The 23,772-nt window shown below is 38.6% G+C and overlaps 1 protein-coding gene across 9 annotated transcripts in view; it reads right to left on the bottom strand.

Annotated features, from left to right (window-relative positions):
* LARP1B (La ribonucleoprotein 1B) overlaps window positions 1-15,885 on the bottom strand; it is a 131,731-nt gene extending 115,846 nt beyond the window's left edge. For 4 of the 9 annotated variants that reach the window (XM_004747928.3, XM_004747929.3, XM_045066424.1 and 1 more), the window contains exons 1-5: window positions 14,751-15,553; window positions 7,839-7,897; window positions 7,372-7,431; window positions 6,079-6,253; window positions 2,971-3,111 (exon numbers count right to left, since the gene is read on the bottom strand). In XM_004747928.3, the coding sequence (XP_004747985.1) occupies window positions 2,971-3,111; window positions 6,079-6,253; window positions 7,372-7,431; window positions 7,839-7,897; window positions 14,751-15,246 (931 nt within the window). In that variant the 5' untranslated portion in view covers window positions 15,247-15,553. The other 5 variants (XR_001178677.2, XM_013053905.2, XM_013053906.2 and 2 more) reach the window with 3 other exon arrangements.
* Window positions 15,886-23,772: the final 7,887 nt, after the last annotated feature.

Genomic DNA, 23,772 nt, shown 5'->3' with positions numbered 1-23,772 from the left:
CAAATTCCCCCTTAGGGGTAGGGGAAAATCACTTCCATTGAGAATCACTGCCCTAAATGCTGCAATTCCTCCTTAATGCTTATCTTAATATATTCTTTTTCAAACACATCTGCCTCAATCCACAGTAAGCCTTACTATATATTACACCTAAGAATACACAAAATTTTTTTTTGTAATTTAAATACAATTGTTGGGACACATGGTGGCTCAGTTGGTTGGGTGTCTGCCTTCAGTTCAGGCCATGATCTCTGGGTCCTGGGATGAAGCCCCACATCTGGCTTTCTGATCAGCAGGGAGTCTGCTTCTATCTCTCCCCCTCTGCCCCTGCCCACCAATCATTCTCTCAAATAAATACATAAAATCCTAAACACACACACACACACACACAATTGTCATGAAAAATATATTTTGAGTGAAGCACTCTAGAGTCTATCCATTTTTCGAAAAACCTGATCATGACCCAGTACACCAATTTCATAACACACTCATGGGCTGCAGTCTGAATAAATTACCCCAAGAACCTCTTGTACATGTTTATAGGAAAACATGCATTAAAATGTACATGGTAGCACTTTAATATCAAAAAACTGAGACAATCCAAAGGTCTACCAACAGATTTTATCAAATAGTGAAATACCCTTTGACAAGGAAAAGGACTCACAGCAATATAACCTAAGAAAATCAGACTAAAGCAAAAAAAAAAAATTGGTTCCAAAGAATATATTAATGGAGTCATATTGAATGTCAATATCACGTAAAAAATACTGAAAAAACAAACATTCAGGCCTTCTTTTCTGAGAAGAGAAGCAATGGAATGAAACTGCCAGGGGCACACAAGGAAGTTCAAAGGTAATGATAATATATGCATTTCTAAACTTGGTGCTGACTTCACAGTGTTGCTTATATACTGTTGTTCTTTAAAACCCTCATGTCTTCTTATAGGCACAATATTTAGTAAGAAAAAAACATTAATTTTGAATATATATTAGTTTTTTAACATTAAAGTGATATATTTGAGAATAAACAATACAAAGGCAAAAATGTCTTTTTGTAGACAAGTTTTATAATTTTAGAGTCATATTTTGAGGACAGCTCAGTAAATATAACTAGATTCCAGATGATATTAGACAATTACTGTCGATTCCTAGATGTTGCATTTTTTTTTAGGACATCAGTGCTGAAGTGTCATGATAACCTACAAGTTAACTTTCAAATAATTCAATAGAAAGGTGAGTAAAATATAGGAAAATTACTAAATCTAGGACCTGGTTAGACAGGTATTCACTGTATAATTCTTTCAACTTTGTGTGTTTAAGGTTTTTCATAATATAAGTAGAAAGTTTTAACTGGTAGTATAAAGTTTGTAAAATTTTCTTAAGCCTTCTCCACTCACAAGACAACATTTATGCTTTGGAAATTATCAGACTAGAAAAAAAAATTATCAGCCTTAAGATTTCAGCAGAGAGGGCACCTGGGTGGCTCAGTGGGTTAAGCCGCTGCCTTCGGCTCAGGTCATGATCTCAGGGTCCTGGGATTGAGGCCCGCATCGGGCTCTCTGCTCAGCAGGGAGCCTGCTTCCCTATCTCTCTCTCTCTCTGCCGGCCTCTCTGTCTACTTGTGATCTCTGTCAAATAAATAAATAAAATCTTAAAAAAAAAAAAAATAGATTTCAGCAGAGACCTATAAAACCAAATGCTCCTCTAATTGTCTCATACCTCCTACTGCTCTATGCTTTCTGAAATGTGGGAAATCATGTTGAAATAATATATCTGGGAAATGACCTTTAAGTAACAACATTATATGTGAATGTATTTTATACATGTATAATTCATAGCTCAGTAAAGTTGACTTTTTAAAAAAAGAGCCAGAAATCACCCGTAAGAGGAACCTGAATCTGGGACAATCTAAGCATCAAACTAAAAAATTACAGTAATGGATTATAATCCCCCAAAAAATTTAGCCCTAAACCCACACGAATAATAACAGAAGTCATTCCTTATAATGGAATACAACTAATATATATAGAAGTAATAATATAGTAAGAAAAATCAGCATTTGCAATGATTATGGTAATAACTGAATCAGGCAAGAATCATCAATGCAAACTAAAGCTCATGTGAAAAGTCTAATGAAAAACTGGTTATTTCTAAAATTTACATATTAATTATGAAGGAGAAAAAAGTATTTCCATAATAAAGAAACCTGGGGTGCCTGGGTGGCTCAGTCAGTTGAGGGCCTACCTTGGGCTCAGGTCATGATCCCAGGGTCCTGGGATCCAGCCGAGCCCCACATCAGGACTTCCTGCTCACTCCCTGGTGAGTCTGCTTCTCCCTCTCCCTCTGATATTGTCTATCAATAAATAAATAAAATCCTTAAAAAAAAATAATAAAAATAAAGGAAAAGAAAAGAAACCTGGAGCACATCACCTTAACCAAGTGTTCAAAGTTAATTAATATCAACAATAATAAGATAAACCAACATCATGTCTGTTTCCATGCACTGAGAAGAAAACCATTTAACTTCTGCAGTATTCCTACCAAAGATTCATAACCCAAATCTAATCTAATCTAATCTAATCATGGAAACACCAGAAAACCCAAAGTGAGATATCTGCCACCTAACTGACCCAAAGTCTTCAGGTTAAAAAAAAAGTCATCAAAGGCAAAAGCAGAACTGCTCTAGATTAATGGGGACCAAACAAAAGAGACGATTAAAAAGCAATGCATGATCTCAGATTAAATCCTGGAAAGGAGAAAAAAAATTGAAAAGGACATTATGGGGAAAATCTGCCTGTAGACAGTCATACCACATTACTGTTCTTATGATACATACTCTGAAGGTATTTAGTGTTAAAAGGGGCATGACATCTGCAACTTACTCTCAAATAGTTTATTCTAAACATAATTACTAAAATTATGAACATTAACACTAAGTTCTTTAGTGTCATTTTTCTCTTAGAATGTAACTTACTTCGGGTATCATTTCTCCTATTATTATGTGATGATTTATTTGCTTCAGGTTGACATCTTGAACTGTTCCGGGATCCTGGTCTTTCTTGACTGTCTGGTCTTACATCATCTAAGTGGAGTGGTACCCACTTGTGCTTATTGGCTTGAAGAAAACCAAATAAAATCATTTATGACACTGTATAATTTTCATTAAAGCTTTGCAATTTTGAGAGGATGCTAGATTTTAATCAAATGTGAGACTTAGTTTATCCTTAAAGTTTCTTGTAGAGAACTAATTTTCTTTTCACAGAGCTGCTTGATAAACTTACCTGTGCAAATATTTCTAAAATTCATGTGAAGAGCCAGCTGATGGAATACCATTGGTTTTCTTTACTTTCAAGAAAAATGTCCACTCTTTTGTTTAATTCTGATGAATAAGCAGTACATGTAATACACTGCTCCTAATAACTGACTCTCGCTTTACAATGGGGTATCTGATAAGACATTATAAAGTACACACTGAAAGTTTGGCTGAGGATTCAAAACACTTTTAGTTTCAGGTTACTGTCCAAAATAGTCGTTTACCCAGCATTACTAATAATGAAATAGGTTTCTCAAAATTAGGGTATAAAATTTATCTAAATGCATTTGATAAATCTCTTTATAGCTACTACACGCTTTCTTGAGATGAGATACAAGCAATTTAACTTCTCTTGCTGACTAAATGATAGTGTAATTGTTATACTATGGTGAAATTCTGAAGATTACTTAATTTGTGGAATCCAAAGGTAAAGTTTCAAAATATTTAGTATTCTATTCAGTATATATTTTTTATTAAAACAGCAAGACTCATGTGCAAAGGAAAAACTACCACGGTAATTAAGGGAAAGGGAATTACCAGTATGCAACTACAATACTGATTTCCTATAAATCCTGCAAACTACTCACAGACAAGGAAGAAAATATGAAAGAATCAAAAAACTCTTTAAATTTCATACTATAAATTCTATCAGTGAGATTTCCTTAAAGGCTTTTTTTGTTTTTGTTTTTGTTTAAAAAGAGTGCTCCAAGGAGAGTCAATTCATAACTCTTGTATGAGTTTATGTATAAAAACCTGGATTTTAGTGTTGTCTGATCACTTTTAATTACAGCAACTAACACAGAAGACAAATTTTAAAGCAGAATGACATACCTATCATCTGTATAAATTCTAGACAGTCAAAAAAGACTTAATGTATCTAAGCAGCATGAAAAAGCTAAGTGATAAATATGTTTAAGGAATGGGGAAATTTTTGACTAACAACCACATGGTTGTCCTGTTGCAAACCACTTTTGAGCAATTAGCCTTGGCTCATTATATCAAGTGAGCCTAATATGCTTGCCCTAAAGCTAAGAATTAGATATTTTTAAAAAATCATGTAAGTGCTCAATATACAGTTACACTATTAGTTCCATTATTAAAGAAGTTGGCTGGAAATTACATCTCATTATAAAATGTTCCTGCCCATGTCACATCACTTCCATGAATGAAAATGCTTTAATGGCTTCCCGTGGCACTCAAAATGCTAATTCCACACTACCGAAGCCCTGCACAACATGAACTTGCTTACTTCTCCCACAGCATCTCTTGAACTTCTCCCAATGTTCACCTTGTCTCAGCTACCAACCTTCCAACAGTTTAAAAGAACTTTTCTGCCTAAGGGTCCCTGAAAACACTTTAACCTAGGATCAGAACACTGAATGAGTATATGCTTTTACAAAGCAGTTAAATCATAATTTGTCCCTAGAGACACATAAGTTGTATAAAATATATGGAAAAGGATACAAAGACTATTTTTTCTTCAATGGGCAATTTAATGGAGAAATGCTATGGAAAAAAAAAAAAAAGTTGGCCCAAATTTTTCTCTTAGAAAATATTTTCTCAGAACTCCCCAGGGCACCTGGGTGGCTCAGTCATTAAGTGTCTACCTTCGGCTCAGGTCATGATCCCAGCATCCTGGGATGGAGCCCTGCACTGGGCTCCCTGCTCAGCAGAACCTGTTTTTCCCTCTCCCTCTGCCTGCTGTTCCCCCTGCTGTGCTCTCTGTCAAATAAATAAATAAAATCTTTAAAAAGAAAAAAAAAAAAAAGGTACTCCCAGAAAAACAGGGAGCAGTTCCACTGCAGATTTCAAAAATAATTACCGTACTTTTCAAGACTATATTAAATTCAAGAATATATTTTTTTAAAAAAGAATTTATCCATGCCAAGCTCTATAACTTCATTATATACTACATAGAGTATAGGTCAAAAGAAATAAAGAAAAACCTAATAGTTCAAGAATGTTACAAAACCAAATCAGCTACCACTGCAGCTAGAATCCTGAAGAAATCTAAAATACTCATTGGTGACTACTAGGAATCAACTAATTAAATACAATTCATTACTACGACTTTCTTCAAAAAATTAAAATCAAAATGAAGATATAGTTAAATTAACCTCTTTCATTAATTACTTGACTGAGCCTCATCCTCAGTGACATTTTCACCAGGACCATCTTACCAAGACTTGAAAACAACCGAAGTGTCAATTGGCAAATGAATGGATAAAGAAAATATGATGTATAAATATACAATGCAATACTATTGAGAAAGAAGGAAAGAAGGTCATGAGAAAGAAGGAAATCCTCCCATTTGCAATAACATGAATGGACCTTGCAGGCATTATGGTAAGTGAAATAAGCCAGAAAGATAAATACAGTATGATCTTTATTACATGTAGAATCTAAAATGGTTGAATTCACAGTAACTGAGAACAGACTGGTGGTTGCTGGTGTGAGGAAATGAGTGAAAGTGGTCAAAAGGTACAAACTTCCAGTTATAAGACAAGTCTTAAGTTCTGGAGATGTAATATTACAGCATGGTGACTACAGTTATCAATACTGTACTATGTATCTGAAAGCTGCTAAGAAACTAGATCTTAAAAGTTCTCATCATAAGAAAATTGTGACTCAGGGAAAATAGATATTAACTAAAATTGTGGGAATCACTTCACAATATAACCACTGTGTTGTATACTTTAAGCTACACAATGTTATATATCAATTATATCAATAAAACTGCTGGAAAAATGAGGTTATAGATGAACTAACCTCTCTTTCGTTGATTACTTGACTGAATCTCATCCTCACTGGCATTTTCACCAGGACCATCTAATTTTGTTTCCCGGCTTTCTTTGCTCTCACTGCTAATTCTCTTTTCAACCTTGTCTTCTCTTTCTTTTCTATTTTGTGGCTTCTTATTTCCTTGGCTGATGACACTCTGGCACTGCAAAAAGTTTTTCTGAATGAAACAATTTCCATGAACATTGATAGAGTAACTCAGAAGCATATCTTTGTTTCTTTCATAGTTTAAATTAAAAATCAGGGGTTGGAGAAGCACCTGGGTGGCTCAATCGATTAAGTATCTGTCTTCAGCATGAGTCATGACCTCAGAGTCCTGGGATCAAGGACTCTGGCTCCTTGCTCAGCAGCAAGCCTGCTTCTCCCTCTGCCTGCCACTCCCCCTGCTTGTTGCACTCTCTCTCTCTCTCTCTCTCTCCCTCCCTCTCTGATAAATAAATAAAATCTTTAAAAAATCTGCCTTCAGCTCAGGTCATGATCTTGGGGTCCTGGGATTGTGCCCCATGTCAAGTAAGTTCTCAGTGAGGAGTATGCTTCTCCCTTTGCCTTCTGCCCCATCCCACTTGTGCCTCCCTGCCTCTCTCAAATAAATAAATAAAATCTTTAAAAATAAATTAAAAATCCATTCACTGAACACTTGATTTGATATGCTATTCATAAATGCATACATGTGTGTGTATATAATTAGCACTTCAAAACATACTGAAAAGATTATGTATCAAAAATGTAACAAATTCTGAAATAAAATGGGCTTTAAATTAGACTCATATTAAAAATTAATCTCTTTTGGAGCAACTGGGTGGCTAAGCCTGTTGAGTAGCAGACTCCTGATTTCAGCTCAGACCATGATCTCAGGGTCCTGGGATGGACCCCTGCCTAGGTTCTGAGCTCAGCAGAGTCTGCTTGAGATTCTCTTCCTCTCCCACTCCTGTGCATGGGGTTCTCTCTCTCTCTCAAGTAAGTAAATCTTTAAAAAAAAAAAAAGGTTTTAATCTCTTTAACTGTAGGCATTATATGAAGATAACAGCAGGTTAACCACCCCTTCCAAATGTAAGATTACTTCTTGAGAATACAATGAGATGAAGACAACGTGATGAATAAAATTGGTTCTGAAAAGTGGATTAGACTATAAAAAGGATAGCTCTTAAGTTTTCAGCACTTCTTTATTAATATAATTCTCTAAATCTGAAATAAAATAAATTTTGCATGTTAAAATGAGACAATTTTCTCTTCATTAAGAAAAAGCCTTAAAATAATACTCACTCCAGTGTTCACTAATTCACTTGGTGTTGGCCAATTCGCCATATCGCTGAAATCACTAGCCTAAGAAGTAATAAATAAGTGTTATATCTGCAAATTAGAAATCTTAAATAGAAAAAATATTTTCTAAAAGTGAAAGCAATTTAAAAAATCACCTACATACAATTATATGTAGGTATTTGCCAAATTAACTCAAAAATCTCTGCAAACAACAGAACACTAAAATAATAATGCATGGGTCTTATGATCCCCCTTCTGGAACTATTTAATGACACTAAATTGATTTACATAAGATAATAGAATAAATTAATACAAGCAGGATTTGGACAAAGGCTACAGTTCTCTAGTATATTAGCTTTAACCTAACATCAATGATACAACTAGAAGAAAAGTACACAATAATCTAACAGTTTCTAACACACCAATTTTCAAAATCAACACAGCTAAGAAGAATATAGCTAAAAACACACCTTGTTGGATTTCTTTGTCTTGAGTTTTCCTGCTTTTATAATTTTGGGGGAACTGAGCTCTAAAAAACAAAACAAAAAAAAATAAAATTAGGGTTTTTTTTTTTTTAGAATTGGTTTTACAATCACTTAATTCAATATATTTAACAAAATAGCTATTGTATCAATTTTAGTAAGCCATATCCTCACCATTTCTAACAGAAGCCAAAGTTCTGAAACTCAAATTCCTAGTAAGAGAACAACTATAGTTCCAACATAGATTCAAACTGGTCTTCAGTACTCAAATCAATACCGAGAAGTATCAGTTAACTTAAACTAAACTGACAGACCAATTCTTTCTCTGACAGAATACAACACGAAAAATTAGAAATAGTAACATGTTTTAATATAGTAAAGTTAGAAACTCACTTCCCAAAGGGATACATTTCGCTACATAATTCATACACTGATGTCATCAAGGACTATCCAGAAAATGAATCAAAAGACTTCAAACTATTTGTCCTTGAAAACAAGTTTGACAACCACAATAGGTTTTATATAGATGAAGTCATTAAAAAAAAAAAAATAGAAGTTTGTACCTGTCATGGTATTCCCACTTGTCCCATTTTGAGTAAGTTAACAATAAAAATAGATAGGTAAAGACACAGAGACTGACTCTCTAAATGAAACTTTACATTGTCTTTTGGTTGGTTCGTTACGTAGCAAGATGACCAAATGGTGTATCACCGACCTAAACATGATCTAAATATTGAAAAGCAGAATAAACTTGGGATCTGTATTTACAGAAAAACTAATAATCCAGCAAAACATAAACCCATAAAATCATGGCAATGACCAATTCATAGAATAAAGTAATCCTTGAGTTAAAACTCAGAAGCAGATTTTAAAAAGACATAGAGAACTTATCAAAGGAAGAGAGACGAAGGATTAAGATGTCATCAGGGATGGACATAAAAGAATCTTGACTATTATAGTAATTATATTCCTAAAGCAGAATAACGAGTACACAGGTATTTCTTTTATTCTTTTTTAAGTATACATATACATATGGATGTGTATACATGCATAAATATGCATAAGGATAAAACATTTCATTAAGAAAAATTAGATTAAAAGATATGGGTAAACAGGACAAAAAAATGGGTACAGGAAACTGGGTGTGGTGAATAAATAATGAATCTTGGAACACTGAAAAGGAAAATTAAATTAAAAAAATAAAGATAAATTATTAAATCTTGAAAAAAAAAAGAAAAAATCTAATTTAATAAAGAACAGTATTTGCCTGAACATTATCTAGAATTTGACTGTAGTATGTTCTATATATACTATGTATGTTTTATTCAAGTTATATAATATAGAACATTGGAGAACAACAAAGTGGAGAACATGTCCCTGCTAAGTCCAACAAGGTAGGTGTCTGGTAGTTACAAAATAAAGCCTTATACAAAATATTTCATGTAATGGAAAATAATAAGGGAGAGGGGCACAAAAGCAAGTTTTATTTAGCTTTATTACAAATCAATTAGACATCAATAATCACAAAATTAAGGTCATAAAATAAAGATAAAAATTATTCTGAGCACATAAAAATAAACTTTTTAACTTCATTACTAAATGGCACAATTAAGTTATTAACAAAATTTTTAAAGATAACTGAACATGACAAAAAATTAATAATCTGTTGATTAAAAGACCAGTACACTGGGGGGTAGGTGTGGGAGCACCTGGGTGGCTCAGTGGGTTAAGTCTCTGCCTTCAGCTCAGGTCATGATCTCAGGATCCTGGGATCAAGCCCCACATGGCGGGGGGGGGGGGTTCGTCTCTTCAGCAGGGAGGCTACTTCCCCGTCTCCCTCTGTCTGCCTCTCTGCCTACTTGTGATCTCTCTGTCAAATAAATAAAATCTTTAAAACAAAAACAAAAATACAGTTCCATACTCTACTCAGACACTGAGTATTATCTCTAGGAAAAAATGAAGAAATAAGTTGGAAAGGAATATTTATTTCTTTGCACATTTAGGAAGACATTTTGACTTCAGCATTTTTAAAATAATTTATATACACATAGAGAGAACAGGTAAAACAAGCCTAGAAAAGGTAATTTTAACTAAAATGAATGAAATTGCTCTGCATGTTTTTTTTTTTTTTTTTAAAGATTTTATTTATTTATTTGTCAGAGAGAGAGCGAGTGAGAGCGAGCACAGGCAGACAGAGTGGAAGGCAAAGTTAGAGGGAGAAGCAGGCTCCCTGCAAGGAGCCCGATGTGGGACTCGATCCCAGGACGCTGGGATCATGACCTGAGCCGAAGGCAGCTGCTTAACCAACTGAGCCACCCAGGCGTCCCTGCTCTGCATGTTTTTAGAGAAAACCTAAGACTAAAAAAGCAAGCCAGTCTAGAAAATTAAAAAAATTAAAATAAATTTTTTTCTCAAGCAGGTAAAACATAAGAAAAGGCCGCTAGTGGCTTCAAATATATATATAAATACACATGAACAGTGTGTAATCTTCTTATCTCTGTTTTTCTAAGTATCACTGGTAAAACACTATACTACTAGAACTTTTTGAGTAATATTCCAGTACCTTAAACTGTTATTCTTTAACCCTGCGAATCTATAAACTATAATCTGTAATTCTAAATTGATAAGAAAAACAATCCATTTTAAGGGCTTGGACACAGAAAACAAAAAGTGTCACACTATTACCTAGTGAGGTAGATGCAACATTTTTAATTGTCAACAGTGATTTATTGTGCATCATTAGGATTGAAATCCCTTGTTATTCAAACTGTGATATATGAATCAGCATCACTGACATCATGTGGGAACTTAACTAATTATACAGAATATCAAGTCCTACAGAATCAGATCTGCATTTGAACACCCATAGTGGACTCCTAAACATGTTAAAATTTTAGAGTCACTAGTACAATCTCTTCTTTAAAGAATGACTCTGTGGTTAACCCCCCAAGAAAGATGTCTATTGCAGCATGATTGCATTTAATCATAATTTTAAAAAGTCAGATTTCTTTCCAATTAATAAAGTCCACAAATTGAGCACCATTTAAATGAAATTCATTGTTGTGAGCAATACACAAACATCAAGAAGAGAGACTTTGCCTCAGAGAACATTATAAAATAAAACAAAGAGATAAAACATGTGAATATGTAATCCCAGTACAAGGCACTTAGGGATAGTTTCTATTAAGAGAGCTATAAACTATTAAGGGAGAGCAGCTCAGAGAGGCCAAGAAAACTACACAAGAGTCAGCATTTGTACTTGTTTTTCAAGGATAAGTAGAACTAAAACAAAAGGAAGGATGATGAGCAAAACCTTAACTGTCAGGAACACCTAACACATTTATCCAAAACACAGGGTACACAGAAGGGAACATAAACAAAAAGCTAGAAAGGTAGGATAAGACCAGACACCTTATAGTTCCCTTCCAAATTAAAAACTCTCTTCTCTTGTTAACAAACAATATACCAATGTGTGGGACATTTAAGTAGGCTTGGCGGGGGAGGGAATGCAACTGTCACAAGGTCAATTCTACTCAGTTTAATTTTTATGGCCACAATCTTTAGCAAAGTTTTAATTAAGAAAATGCACTGATAATTACCAACAGTTCACATAATTTTGTATTTAAAGGAGAAATGTAGTAAAATGCCACTTTGCTACAGTGAGTGCTTTAAAAAAAAAAAACTTAAAAAATTACTTAATTCTTGTACTCTAAAGGTGGGAGTATCAATTTGTACAGTCACTTTAGAGAGCACCTTGTCAACTAACCTACACCGTGTGACCTAACAATTCCAATGCTCATCATCTATCCTAGAGAAAGTCAGACATATATACAAGAAGTATGTAATTTTTTAAGTAGGCTCCATGCTCAATGGTGGGGCTTGAACTCACTACCCCAAGATCTACCGACTGTGCCAGCCAGATGCCCCCACACTCACTTATTATAAGGAGAAAAAATAAAAAGGGTCAATCAACTTTAAATGAAAAATGGAAGGTGATATTATGTTCTAAACACATATGCAAAACACTATAGTAAGAAACATCTGAAAGGATAGTCAGTAAACAAGTAGCATGATTATCTCTTTTCTTGAAGGAGACGTCAAAATTTCTGTTTTTACAAGGAGAATGTATTTATATATCATTTATATAATTTACTTAAAATGTTTTAGGGTAATAATAAGCTTAATTGAGGTTTCTGGGAAACAGACATTAAGAAAAAGGAGAACTGATGAGGTTAGATTAGACTAAGGATAAAAAAGATGGAAAAAATCAGTATTTTTATATACCACGTTTTCATTGACTAAAAGAACCAAAATTATATTAGAAAGCTGATATTTGATATGCAGAAAACAGCCACAGATACAAATAAGAAATTAGCAAATCCTATACTCTGATTTTAATACAGCTCTCCATAAAAAATGTATTTTAAACAATGTTAGGACAGACTGGGGGACAATCCTTTCTGGTCTCCTGACTGAACTCAAAAATGCTGTGACACTATCCCAGGTCTCTTGGAAGAGACAGACTTTGGTTGAAATGAAGGCCTTATCTAGATTAAGAAAAACAGTGATACACAGACCAAAACCATCCTAAAAGTGGTATGAAGTGTCTCACAAGGGCTGAAGAAGCAAGAATGATTCACCTGCCGTTCAATTAGAACAGCACGTTCTAACAGAGAAAATTCATGATTATCTGTCCCAAAAAAATCCCCTTCATTTTCTATAATGTTTCCATCTCTGATAATAAACTCTCTGGCAAAATTTTGTGGATGTAATTTCTGTACCTTATTAAGAGAGTGACAGAAGATCCAGATAAGGCCAGGACAAGCATGGTTTAAGTCTCTTATTCCAGCATAATTAATATCATTCTCTTTGCCTCTCTACAGTATCCTGGTTTGTAGGATAAATTGCACAGCCCCCTCCACACCTCCCACTAATAGATTATCACTGGTTTGCACCTACTATGAACTTTAAAGGTCCTCTGCTATTTCACTGTTCTTAAAGTTGCAAATTTGCTTAGGAAAACAGGAAGCCAGGACACCCCAGGTTATAGATGGCACTCTGGTATTGACTTGAAGAGATGAATATACCCATTTCATTCATTTACAAGGCCCAGAAAAATTGCCAGAAGTCAACTAGCTAGTTAGTAACAATATCTGCACTAGAACCTAAGTCTCTAAGAACACTGCATTTCTACACCATTATCTCCAAATTACCAAACTACAGATAGAAGTTGTGGTAGAACAGTCAATACTATGGAGAGTTTAGAAGTTACTACACTATTCCAAGTAGTAATGAACAGTATTTGTCTAAGCACAGAATAGGTTCCAGGAATAACAAGAACTGTGTACAGAGAGACATCAACAAAATCCAAACTCGCATGAACCACAACATAGCTCAAGTTTTACCTCGTTCTTAACCTCCAACAAAGATTAAGATCCCCAGGGAAGGCACCTGAGGTTAACTGAACTGTTAAATACTTTTCAAAAGGACATTTCCAATTAAGATTCCTGAGTCTTACCTTGAAAGTTTGAAAACCTGTCAACTTTACAATCAAAAGACAGTTCATTTTTTCAGTAGTTCACGGAATATAAATTATAATTGTGTGTAAATCTACAAGTAGGGAGGTTGGACAGCCCATTAAGTTTCATTAAGGGCTTTTCTTTTCTTTGCTAAATTTATGGAGATAAATTCATCCTTCAGTTAGTGACAGTAGTAAACAAATCTTTGTAGCTAGAAGAGAATGATGGTAATATTAAATTTAGAGCAAATTTCTAAGCAATTTTTTCTGCAAGTGTCAAAATTTATCAAAAATAATGAGTATTACCATGTAAAAACTAAAGAAATCAATTAACACTTGTTTCACTCTATTGGGAGTTCCTTTAAAGAACTGTTAATATACGACAGCCAATATAATGTATTTATACCAATCACCTTACAGTTATACCACATCCTTTAAATCACTTGATCCTCACAACCCTGTAAACATGCTCATATTTTCCCCATTTTACTAGTAACCTTTAATTTTTAAGAGAAAGTGAAGATATGCAAGGAAGCAGCTGTAATTTCTATAAAAAAGTTCAATTAACTTACTAAAGCTTAATTTAGAAAATAAGACTAGGAGATACTACTTCTTGTTATTTAGTATTTCCATTTAAACTTAAAACAAAACCAAAAACTGCAACCAAAATAAAGCACCCAGGGTCATACTGTATAGGTCAGCTTTCAAATGCTGTGGCATAATCTAACCTCCTCTAAAGAGGATCGCTAACCTAATGTTAAGACTATCACTTACCTAATGTGCAGTTCACTCTCCTGTCAACTTTCTTGTTTAATTATTTTCCACCACAATCCTAATTCCAAGCATTTTATTAGCAACTACGGTACAGTTGCATTTTTAATACGACTATTTGTTTACAAAACAGATTTTCAGTTTGTCAATTACTTCAAAACAAAGAAAATTACAATCGCGCTTCCACTTATGAATAAATCCCCTTCTCCGACTTGCTTCACCGCCCCCCCCGCGTTTTTTCTTACAAATCCACAAAAACTTTCTATAGGACGAACAGCACTACCTACCTAAAGTTAGCTTTCCCAACTCACTACCACGTGGGGGGGAGGGGTCAATCTCAATGGAGGCCGCGCCAGCCGAGCGGCTCAGCTAGGTTACTCCCGCAGTGCCCCCACCAGCCAAGGAGAACCCGAGGTCCCACCTCTTCCTGCCGCTCCCTTCCCAGATGTCCATTTATGTAAATAGGCAGAGTGAATGACACCTTGGAACAAAATACCTCCGACTGTCAGGGAAAGGAAGCCTGCCCCTCCCCCAGTCCCACGACAGCCTCTACAGCCAAACGAATCACCCCTGCACACACCCTCCCACTGCCCACCGCAAGAACCACAGACCTGCCTCGAGGGTTTCCAGTGGGGACGGTGTCGGTCCCATCCCAGCAGGGGACAGGTGCTGGAGAGGCTTTTTGGTCCAGGGGTTCTCCTTAGGCGGCGGCGGCGGCGGCAGCTTTTCCTCGGGACCAGTCGCCGCCTCATCCACTGGGGCGTCCTCGGCCCGCGGGTCCCTCGGCAGGGGTGACAGGGGTTCCCCGCCAAAGGGACCCCCGGGCCCGCGCGCCTTGTGCGCCAGGTGCAGCGCCAGGGGTCTCACGGGCACGGCCGCCTGGGGCACGCTGTGCCCTAGCACCAGCGCCGGCGACGGCTCTCCTCGCGCACCCGCGATGATGGCTGTCGCGGCCCTCTCTTCACTCGCCGCCTCCTTGCCCTCCCGTTCGGGCGGGGACAGCCGCTCGGCCTGCCGACTCGCCGTTACCAACAGCGACTCCTCAGCAGCCACCGCGGGTGGCTCCTCCCGAGAGTGAGCGGCAGGCAGCGCGGCGCGAGTAGACATCGTCCCCTTGCCCCAGCCGCCCCCGCCGGGGGGGGCCCGGGGCCAGGGAGCCCGACTGCCCGTCTCTCCGCCGGGGAACCGACTGGCTCCGGCCTGGGATAGAAAACCCGAAAGCCCGGCCGCCGCCGCCGCCGCCGCCGCCACCGCCGCCCGCGTCGGCCGACGCCGTGCAGCGCCCGGCGTGCCGCCCCTCCCCGCGTGGAACGGAGCGCTAACCGCCCGCCGGCCCAGCCCGCCTCACAGGCGCACGCCCAGAGCCAGCCAACAAGCGCCGGGCGCCGCAGAGGGAAGCCGCAGCCGGGAGCCGCGAGCCCTCACCTGGCGCGGGCAGCCGCCGAGGCGCTACAAGTAAGGGCTGGAGGACCTCTAGCGGAGTCAAGGAGGCGCGTGCCCCCAGAGCCGGTAACTGCTCGCGGGGGCGGAGGCGGGGGCGTGGAAGGGGCGGTCCCAGAAGACAGCGGGGGCGGGGCCTCGCGAAGCTGCGTGACGTGGCTACTCACCCGCTCTTGCCCTCGCCTGGCCGCCGCCCGGGGTGGTTGACTGACTAGCCCGTCCGGGTGCCGCCCGGCTTAAGGGCCGGCCCCGCCCCAGCGGCCAGCCGAGGGGGAGAGAGGAAGAACTGGACGATTCCGCGGCTCGCGGGCTACCGCAGCCGGACTGCGGCGAGCAGGGCGGGTCGCTCACGGGGCCTCTGTGACTCGCAGCGCAGTGGCGCTGTGCCCTCCGGGTGCGAGCGAGGGGCGGGGCGGGCGGGAGCGGTCGCTTTGCCCCAGGCCAGGACGCGAAATTGACTCCAGAAGGGATAGTCTCTGCCGACAACCTTGGGCCGCTTCGTTAACCAGCCGGGGTCCCGGACGGGGCCGTTCTGTCCTCTGTGTCAGTTGCTTCGCCCGGTGAAAAAGTTTCCACCTGAGATTTTGGGGCACCTCGCTCATTTGTAGTCCTGAGCCACATCCAGAATGGAAATTGTGTAATTTGTAGGTAACTGTTTATGAAACCTTTGCCCAGGCAATTGGTTTAGTGTATTTCGCTCCTTCATTTCTACCCTCGAACCGAAATAATTTTTATCAAGTGCTTTTGAGCAAAACAAATGGTTAATATTTCGCCGACTTGTTGTTAAATCTTCCTTTAATTTGTAGAGATAACCCCTGTTTACAAATTAACCATGTTTCCTAATATTTTTTCCTGGAATGGATATGTTTAAAAGGTACAAATATGTTTTAACTCCAGTAGGGGCTTTCTATTTGGCTCTGAAATTCAGTGAGTGATAATATTGATTTCATGGGCGTGGATTTATAAGTTACTAAATGTTTATGTTCTTATGCAAGGTCGCTTAAAATGGGTTTGACCCAGTGAAAATTTTTTTCATCAAGGGACACCCCTCAGAAAATAAATGTGTTCACCATTTTTATGTACTTGGCAGTGGATCCTTCCTGGCCTCATTTAGGGCTGCCAAACTAGGCAGAGAGCTTATACAGGACTCTTCTCCCAGGGATCTCGCTTCAGTCACATTAAACTTGAGATTAATGTTTCTGTTTACTCAGAAGCTGTACTAGACATAATTTTTTAATTCCCTAAGGTTAGTAAGCTAGTCATACACTTACTTGTAAATAAGACCTTTCTTGTTCTCCATATCACTGGTTTCCAATTCATCTGACCCTAAGGAAATTTCGGAACACATTACCATTTTAAAAAGTATTGTACTTACCTACATTCCCAAGGAAGCGCCATCTTTACTAGCCTCCTTATTGGTAAAGCTTTGTTTTGTTAACTTATCAACTAGCTGCTCTTCTTGTTACAATCAGCCTTTTGGAGTCCTGCCAGGTAATGTTGGTTTTTGTTTACAGAAGCTCAGCAGGCTGCCTGCTGAGCAAGGATTCCCGACTTGGGACTCTATCTCAGGACCCTGGGATCCTGACCTGAGCTGAAGGCACCTGCTTAACCAAATGAGACAGCCAGGCATCTCTTTACCATCTATTTAAATACAGGTGAATTAAAGACTGATTTTTAAAAAAAGATATTATTTATTCATGAGGGACAGAGGGAGAGAGAGAGAGGCAGAGGAAGAAGCAGGCCCCCCTACCTGATCAGGGAGCCCGATGTAGGACTCCATCCCAGGACTCCAGGATCATGACCTGAACCGGAGGCAGACGCTTAACCATCCGAGCTACCCAGGCGCCCAAGGCTGACTCTGTTGAAGAAGAGGTTATGGAATGGATTTCCAAAGTTCGATTCATATGGGCTACCTAACCATGGTTGGTGGTTTTGTTTGTTGCTTACTATTTTGTTTTGTTTTGAAGTGAAGTATTACAAAGGTGCTTTATTGAAGAAACACAGAGGACCCATTTACCCATTTACTCTAAAGAATTCAACAGTTGGGGGGCATCTGGATGGCTCAGTTGGTTAAGTGTCTGCCTTTAGCTCAGGGTTCTGGGATCCAACCCGGAATCCAGTCAGGCTCCCTGCTCAGCAGGTTGCCTACTTCTCCCTCTCCCTCTGCTACTCTGCCTGCCTGGGTGTGCATGCATGCATGCGCTCGCTCTCTCTCTCTAATACAAGAAATCTTTAAAAAAAATAAAAAGAATTTAATAGTTGGTATTTGGGGATCATCACTGTAATGCAGTACCACTAATGTCAGTGAAGGGCAATTTGTTGTCCCTCTTTTAAATACATATTAATAACTCCTATTTCCACATAACTACCTCTTGGAAACAACTTCACCTATCTTCTATTTGCCTCTCCGCCCTTTTCCTGCCCTTGTGCCAGCCAGAGCTGACCTGTCCAGATTGCACCAATGGATTCCCTCATAGTTCTTGGTATCTCAGTGGATTCAAGCATGAAGTATCCGCAAGAGACAGAGGACGGAAGATAGTGAGATCGAAGTCCATATTCCCCAAGCTCATGAATTCCATGTTCACCCAGGATTAATTGCAGAACCCTCCTTTCAGTTAATCTCTCCAGTTCTTCCCTTTGTCCCTTCCAGCCTAGTAATAACTTCCAGTCCTTGAGATATTGCATTATCTCTTGCTGGTTTCCCTGACTCTTGGGCTGCACCTCTGTAAGTCAATATTTATTAACTCTAGTCTAAAAATTATGCAGTTTAAGTTTCCATTAGATTTTTTTAAGCTTTTATTTTTAAACAGTCTCTACACCCGTTGTGAGACTCAAACCTACAATCCTGAGATGAAGAGTCACACACCCCACCGACAGCCAGCCAGGTGCTCCTGTCCAGTTTTCAATGGGACTTTGACCTAGTTTGCCTTGGCTGAAACTCCATTATGTTAAGTCATTTGGCCTCTGCTTCTTAGTTCAAAACAGGGAAGAAAGATGGATTGGCTCAATTTATTTTTTGTAGCCAAATCCTTACCCATCTTCCTATGGATTATTTCCCTTGAATAGGGTCCCCATCTATCCTGGAGGAACAAATTATTTGGTTCAAAACACTACCCTCAAAACAATTAGGTTGGGAGAGCTAGTTAATAGGAATGTGAGAGAGGTACCTCCTTTAACCAAGTTTTCTTCCTTTTCCCTATTTTAGTGAATGGCACCATATTCTAATCCCTATAACCCAGGAGTCATCCTTTCACCTCACCTTCACTCTCTGTAATTCATTCCTTTACAAATATTTCTCAAGCATCTGCCAGGCAGTGTTTTAGCCACTCACCAAGACCAGTACCTCCTCAGTGTCAAGTCCTGCTTTCTCCACTGCCACCATCCTACTCCAGGATGCCACCATGCTTGTGTAATATTTTCACACCCTCTTAATTGGCCTCTCTGCCTTCATTTAGATCTATTTGATAAAACTGTAAAGGTTACATGAGATACCAACTGCAAAATGCTTACCAAAAACCTTGACTCAGTGAGACTACCTATTTTTACTGCTTTTAAATTCACAGACTTAACCAGGGTAAATGACCTTAATTTTACTGAACCACTGAGAAGCCTGGCTTATTTATTTATTTATTTATTTATTTATTTATTGGTAATGGGAAACTGGTATAAGGCTGTCTTTTCAAAGAAGGGATAATGGTTCTCTGGACCCTCAGAAGTTGTAAAACACCTAAAGAAACTATCCATACACAAACTTGGTGATCCTGTTCAAATGAGCCTTTAAAGGATGAATCTTGTTTTTCCTGTTTAGAGTATGCTTATATATTGTCAGATGATTGAACCCACTCCTTCTCCTCCTCTCCCTGCTGTCTTAGGAAATTAAAGTCCCATGAGAACATCAAGATCTTTGTTATTATTACCAGTGCAATTTAGGTTCAAGCTGGTAAAAACCCAATGTACAAATAGCTGTACTGTATGCTAGAGAAGGTTCAAAGAATGTATTAGATATAAATCATTTCAAAATCTCGCAGTCCAAGGAGAAGATAAAACTGAACTCAGAGATTTTTTTTGAACTACTTATAAAGTAGCCACTTTTTAAAAGATTGATTTAAAAAATATTTTATTTTTGTATTATTATTATTTTATTTATTTAATTTCTTTTCAATGTAACAGAATTCATTGTTTATGCAGCACACACAGTGCTCCATGCAATACGTGCCCTCCATAATACCCACCACCACGCTCCGCCACCCTCCCACCCCCCCACACCTTCAAAACCCTCATATTGTTTTTCAGAGTCCATAGTCTCTCATGGTTCATCTCCCCTTCCAATTTCCCTCAACTCCCTTCTCCTCTCCATCTCCTCATGTCCTCCATGTTATTTTTTATGCTCCACAAATAAGTGAAACCATATGATAATTGACTCTCTCTGCTTGACTTCTTTCATTTTTTGAGAGAAAGAACAAGCTGAGTGCGGTGCGGGGGAGTGGAGGGGTGGAGGGAGAGACAGAGGGAGAGGAGAAGTAGTCTCCCTCTGAAGCAGGGATCCTGATGCAGGGCTCAGGTCTCTGTTCCAGGACCCTGGGATCTTGACCGGTGCCAAAGACAGCCGCTTAAGCAACTGAGCCACCCATAGGTACTGCATACTTCCAATTATGTTTAGCCTTCAAAGCAGGGTCAATACTAATGTGTGTTTGAAAGGCATTGTACCTTCTTTTCAGTAAACAAATATCAATCAAAATAAATAAATATCAAGTTACAGTGAAAATTACCTTTAGAAATTGTTTAATTTTTGCTCTATTTTTACTTAACTGTATCATACAGGTAGGTAAAAACACTGCGCTTGCTATGCAAACATAGGTTCAAAACAAATCTAGGCTACCTTTCAACCAGATTGCTGTTCCTAAGCGGGTTGCTCTCTACTTTTTAGGTAGGTTTTAATAGACTAGTGTAACAGAAGTAGAAACTCTAAAAAGAAGTGTCTTGTTTAAGAACTCTCAGCCAATAATGGCTAAGGTTGATATTCTAAACTCTGTCTTTATTGTCACACTATTTAGTCTTCTTTCTTTTACAATAACTTGTAATGATATAAGTAATAGGAAGTAATATTAATCTTTTAAAAAATATTCTAAAAATAAACTATAAACTGAAGGAAGCATAAATTTTTCTTCCCCACTTTGCAAAGAACAACTTTCAAACATTAAGGTTAGTAATCTGTCTGAATTCTTCCTACTATACAGTTATATTTAATATTAGTATAGCCTTATAAATACTAGTGATAAAGGGTAGGTGGAAGAAAGGCAGGCAGGGACAAAAGGGCCCCTCCACCATAAGAGGGAACCACATTTTTCTTTTTTTTTTTTTTAAGATCATATTTGTTTATTTGAGACAGAACATGAGAGGGGGGAAGTTCAAGGGAAAAGCAGACTACCCATTGAGCAGGGAACCTGATGCAGGATTTGATTCTGGGACTCCAGGATCATGACCTGAGCCAACGTCAGTTGCTTAACCAACTGAGCCACCCAGGTACCCATGTTGGGAACTACCCTTAAAAAGATTTTACACCACCCGGAAGGATCACTCTACCCTTCTTCATGTGATAGATAGATGACAAAAACTGATTAGATGATAGGCACAGGCTAATTAGATTAAAACAGCCTCCAACACGCCCTTAAAAACCCCTTACATTTAGAAGCTCTAAGGGCAAAAGAAAAGAAAAAAGCAAAGAGAAAAGAAAACAAAAGAGAAAAGAAAAAAAAAGAAAGGGAGGAACTCTGATGGCAAACCTCTAGGGTCCCCTCCCACTTAGGGAGCTTTGTATTCCATCATTCAATAAACTTTATTATCATTCAATAAACCCTGCTTTGCTGCCCACAATTCTTCGTCTGGTCTACCTTTTTATTCTTTGAAGTGGCGTGACCAAGAACCATGGGTGCTAATGGAGAAGAAATCTTCTAACACTAGCACACAACAAAGATGAGATCTTTAAATTCAAATTCAGATGCACTTCAGTGGTTGACATCAGAAAAAATAAGCTTTCAGGGCACCTGGGTGGCTCAGTTAAGTGTCTACCTTTGGCTCAGGTCATGATCCTGAAGTCCAAGGATGGAGTCCTGCATTTGGGCCTCTTGCTGGGGGTGGGGGCAGTGCTTCTCCCTCTGACCCTCCCCTGTGACATGTTTTCTCTCTCCCACTCTCTCAAATAAATAAAATCTTTTTAGAAAGAAAAGAAAGAAAGAAAGAAAAAGAAAGAAGAAAAGCTTTGTGTAGAAACTAAGAAAAAGTTCTTCTCAGCTTCTTAATACTTCTGACTTATTTTAATCAATTGAATAAAGGTTCACTGAAAACTAGGCTGGGCCCTAGGGACACACTGGTGAACTGGTCTACTTAGGTACTTAGAGAGGCAGAATGCATTGTGCAATGGTTTTCATACCTCATGAGTTGATCTGTACAATTGAACCAGAGGTTTTACAAAGCTCTACTTATCCTTACTAAATGAACACATTCATATGTGATCTATTCTGTTCCATTTCACTTTTTTTTTAAGCGCTAAATTAAGGGTGCCTGGGTGGCTCAGTCCATTGGGCATCTGCCTCTGGCTCAGGTTATGATCCCAGATTCCTGGGACCGAGCCCCACATCACGCTCCTCGCTCAGTGAGGAGCCACCTTCCCCCTCTGCCTGCCATTCCTCCTCTTTGTGCATTCGTGCATGCGCTCTCTCTCTCTCTCTCTCTCTCTGACAAATTAAAAAAAAAAAATCTTGGGGTGCCTAGGTGGCTCAGTGGGTTAAGCCTCTGCCTTCAGCTCAGGTCATGACCCCAGGGTCCTGGGATCAAGCCCCACATGGCGGTGGGGTGGGGAGGGGTGGTTGCCTCTGCTCAGCAGGGAGCCTGCTTCCCCTCCTCTCTCTCTGCCTACTTGTGATTTCTGGCTGTCAAATAAATAAATGAAATCTTTAAAAAAACAAAAAAACAAAAAAAAAAAACCTTACCTATAGATAAAGAATATGTAGATCAATGAAGACCAGAATCTAATTCACTTAACAGTGACATTATTCATTAAAGAACAGTAACTCGTATTTGATATTTAATGCATTAATTTCTTTAAGTTCATCATTGAAGAGAAAATATATTCTTTTATTTTCTCATTTAGTTTTCAAATATAAACACAAGTAGAAAGAATATTGTAATGAACTCTCATTTACCTATTATCCAACTTTAAAAATTAACCACATTTTATCATTTTTGTTTTGTTTATATACACCCCTGTGTTAGTTTTCTATTGCTGCCATAACAAATTCATACAAATTTAGTGACTTTAAACAACACAAATTTATTATTTTATAGTTCTGTAGGTTAGAAGTCCTAACTAAGTCCTTGATTGGGCTAAAATCAAGGTATTGTCAGGGCTAAATTCCTTTATGTAGCCTCTAGGAAGGGACTCCATTTTCTTGTTTGTTTGAGCTTCTAGAGTCTGCCCACATACCTTGGCCAGAGGTCCCTTCCTGCATCTTCAAGGGCAATGTTGGTGGGTTAGGTCCTTCCACATCACATTTCTCTGACTTCCTCTATGGTCAGATCTCCCTTTGCCTCTCTCTTATACCTCCATCTTCAGAATACCATTAGATTAGAACCATCTGTCTCCTGTAATCCAGGATAATCTCTCCATCTCAAGATCCTTAATATAATCACATCTACAAAATCCCTTTTGCCTTTTAAGGTAACACATTCACTAGTTCAAAAGATTAGAACATATTTAGGGGAACCTTTATTTTCTGCCTACTACAACTTCCAAACACACACACACACACACACACACACACATATTAGTTTTTTTCCTGAAATATTTTAAAGTAAATCCTAGAATCACAAAGTTTTCCTATAAATACTTAAGTATGTATCTGTTTCTTTTGTTTGTTTTCAGTCTAGCTTCTGGCTCCATATTCAACCATATCATTAAAAGTACCCAGGTGCCTGGGTGGCTCAGTGGGTTAGGCCTCTGACTTCAGCTCAAGTCATGATCCTGGGGTCCTGGGATCAAGCCCCGCATTGGGCTCTCTTCTCAGCAGGGAGTCTGTTTACCCCCTCTCTCTGCCTACCTGTGATCTCTCTCTGTCAAAAAAATAGATAAAATCTTAAAAAAAAAAACCCAATGACCTATGACCTACATATTAATAAATCTATTGGATGATTTTC

Source organism: Mustela putorius, unplaced genomic scaffold (assembly GCF_011764305.1).
Source record: "Mustela putorius furo isolate JIRA1106 unplaced genomic scaffold, ASM1176430v1.1 tig00003866_pilon_pilon_pilon, whole genome shotgun sequence".
In the NCBI taxonomy this organism is placed as follows: domain Eukaryota; kingdom Metazoa; phylum Chordata; class Mammalia; order Carnivora; family Mustelidae; genus Mustela; species Mustela putorius.
This window is presented reverse-complemented; position numbering and strand designations above follow the sequence as displayed.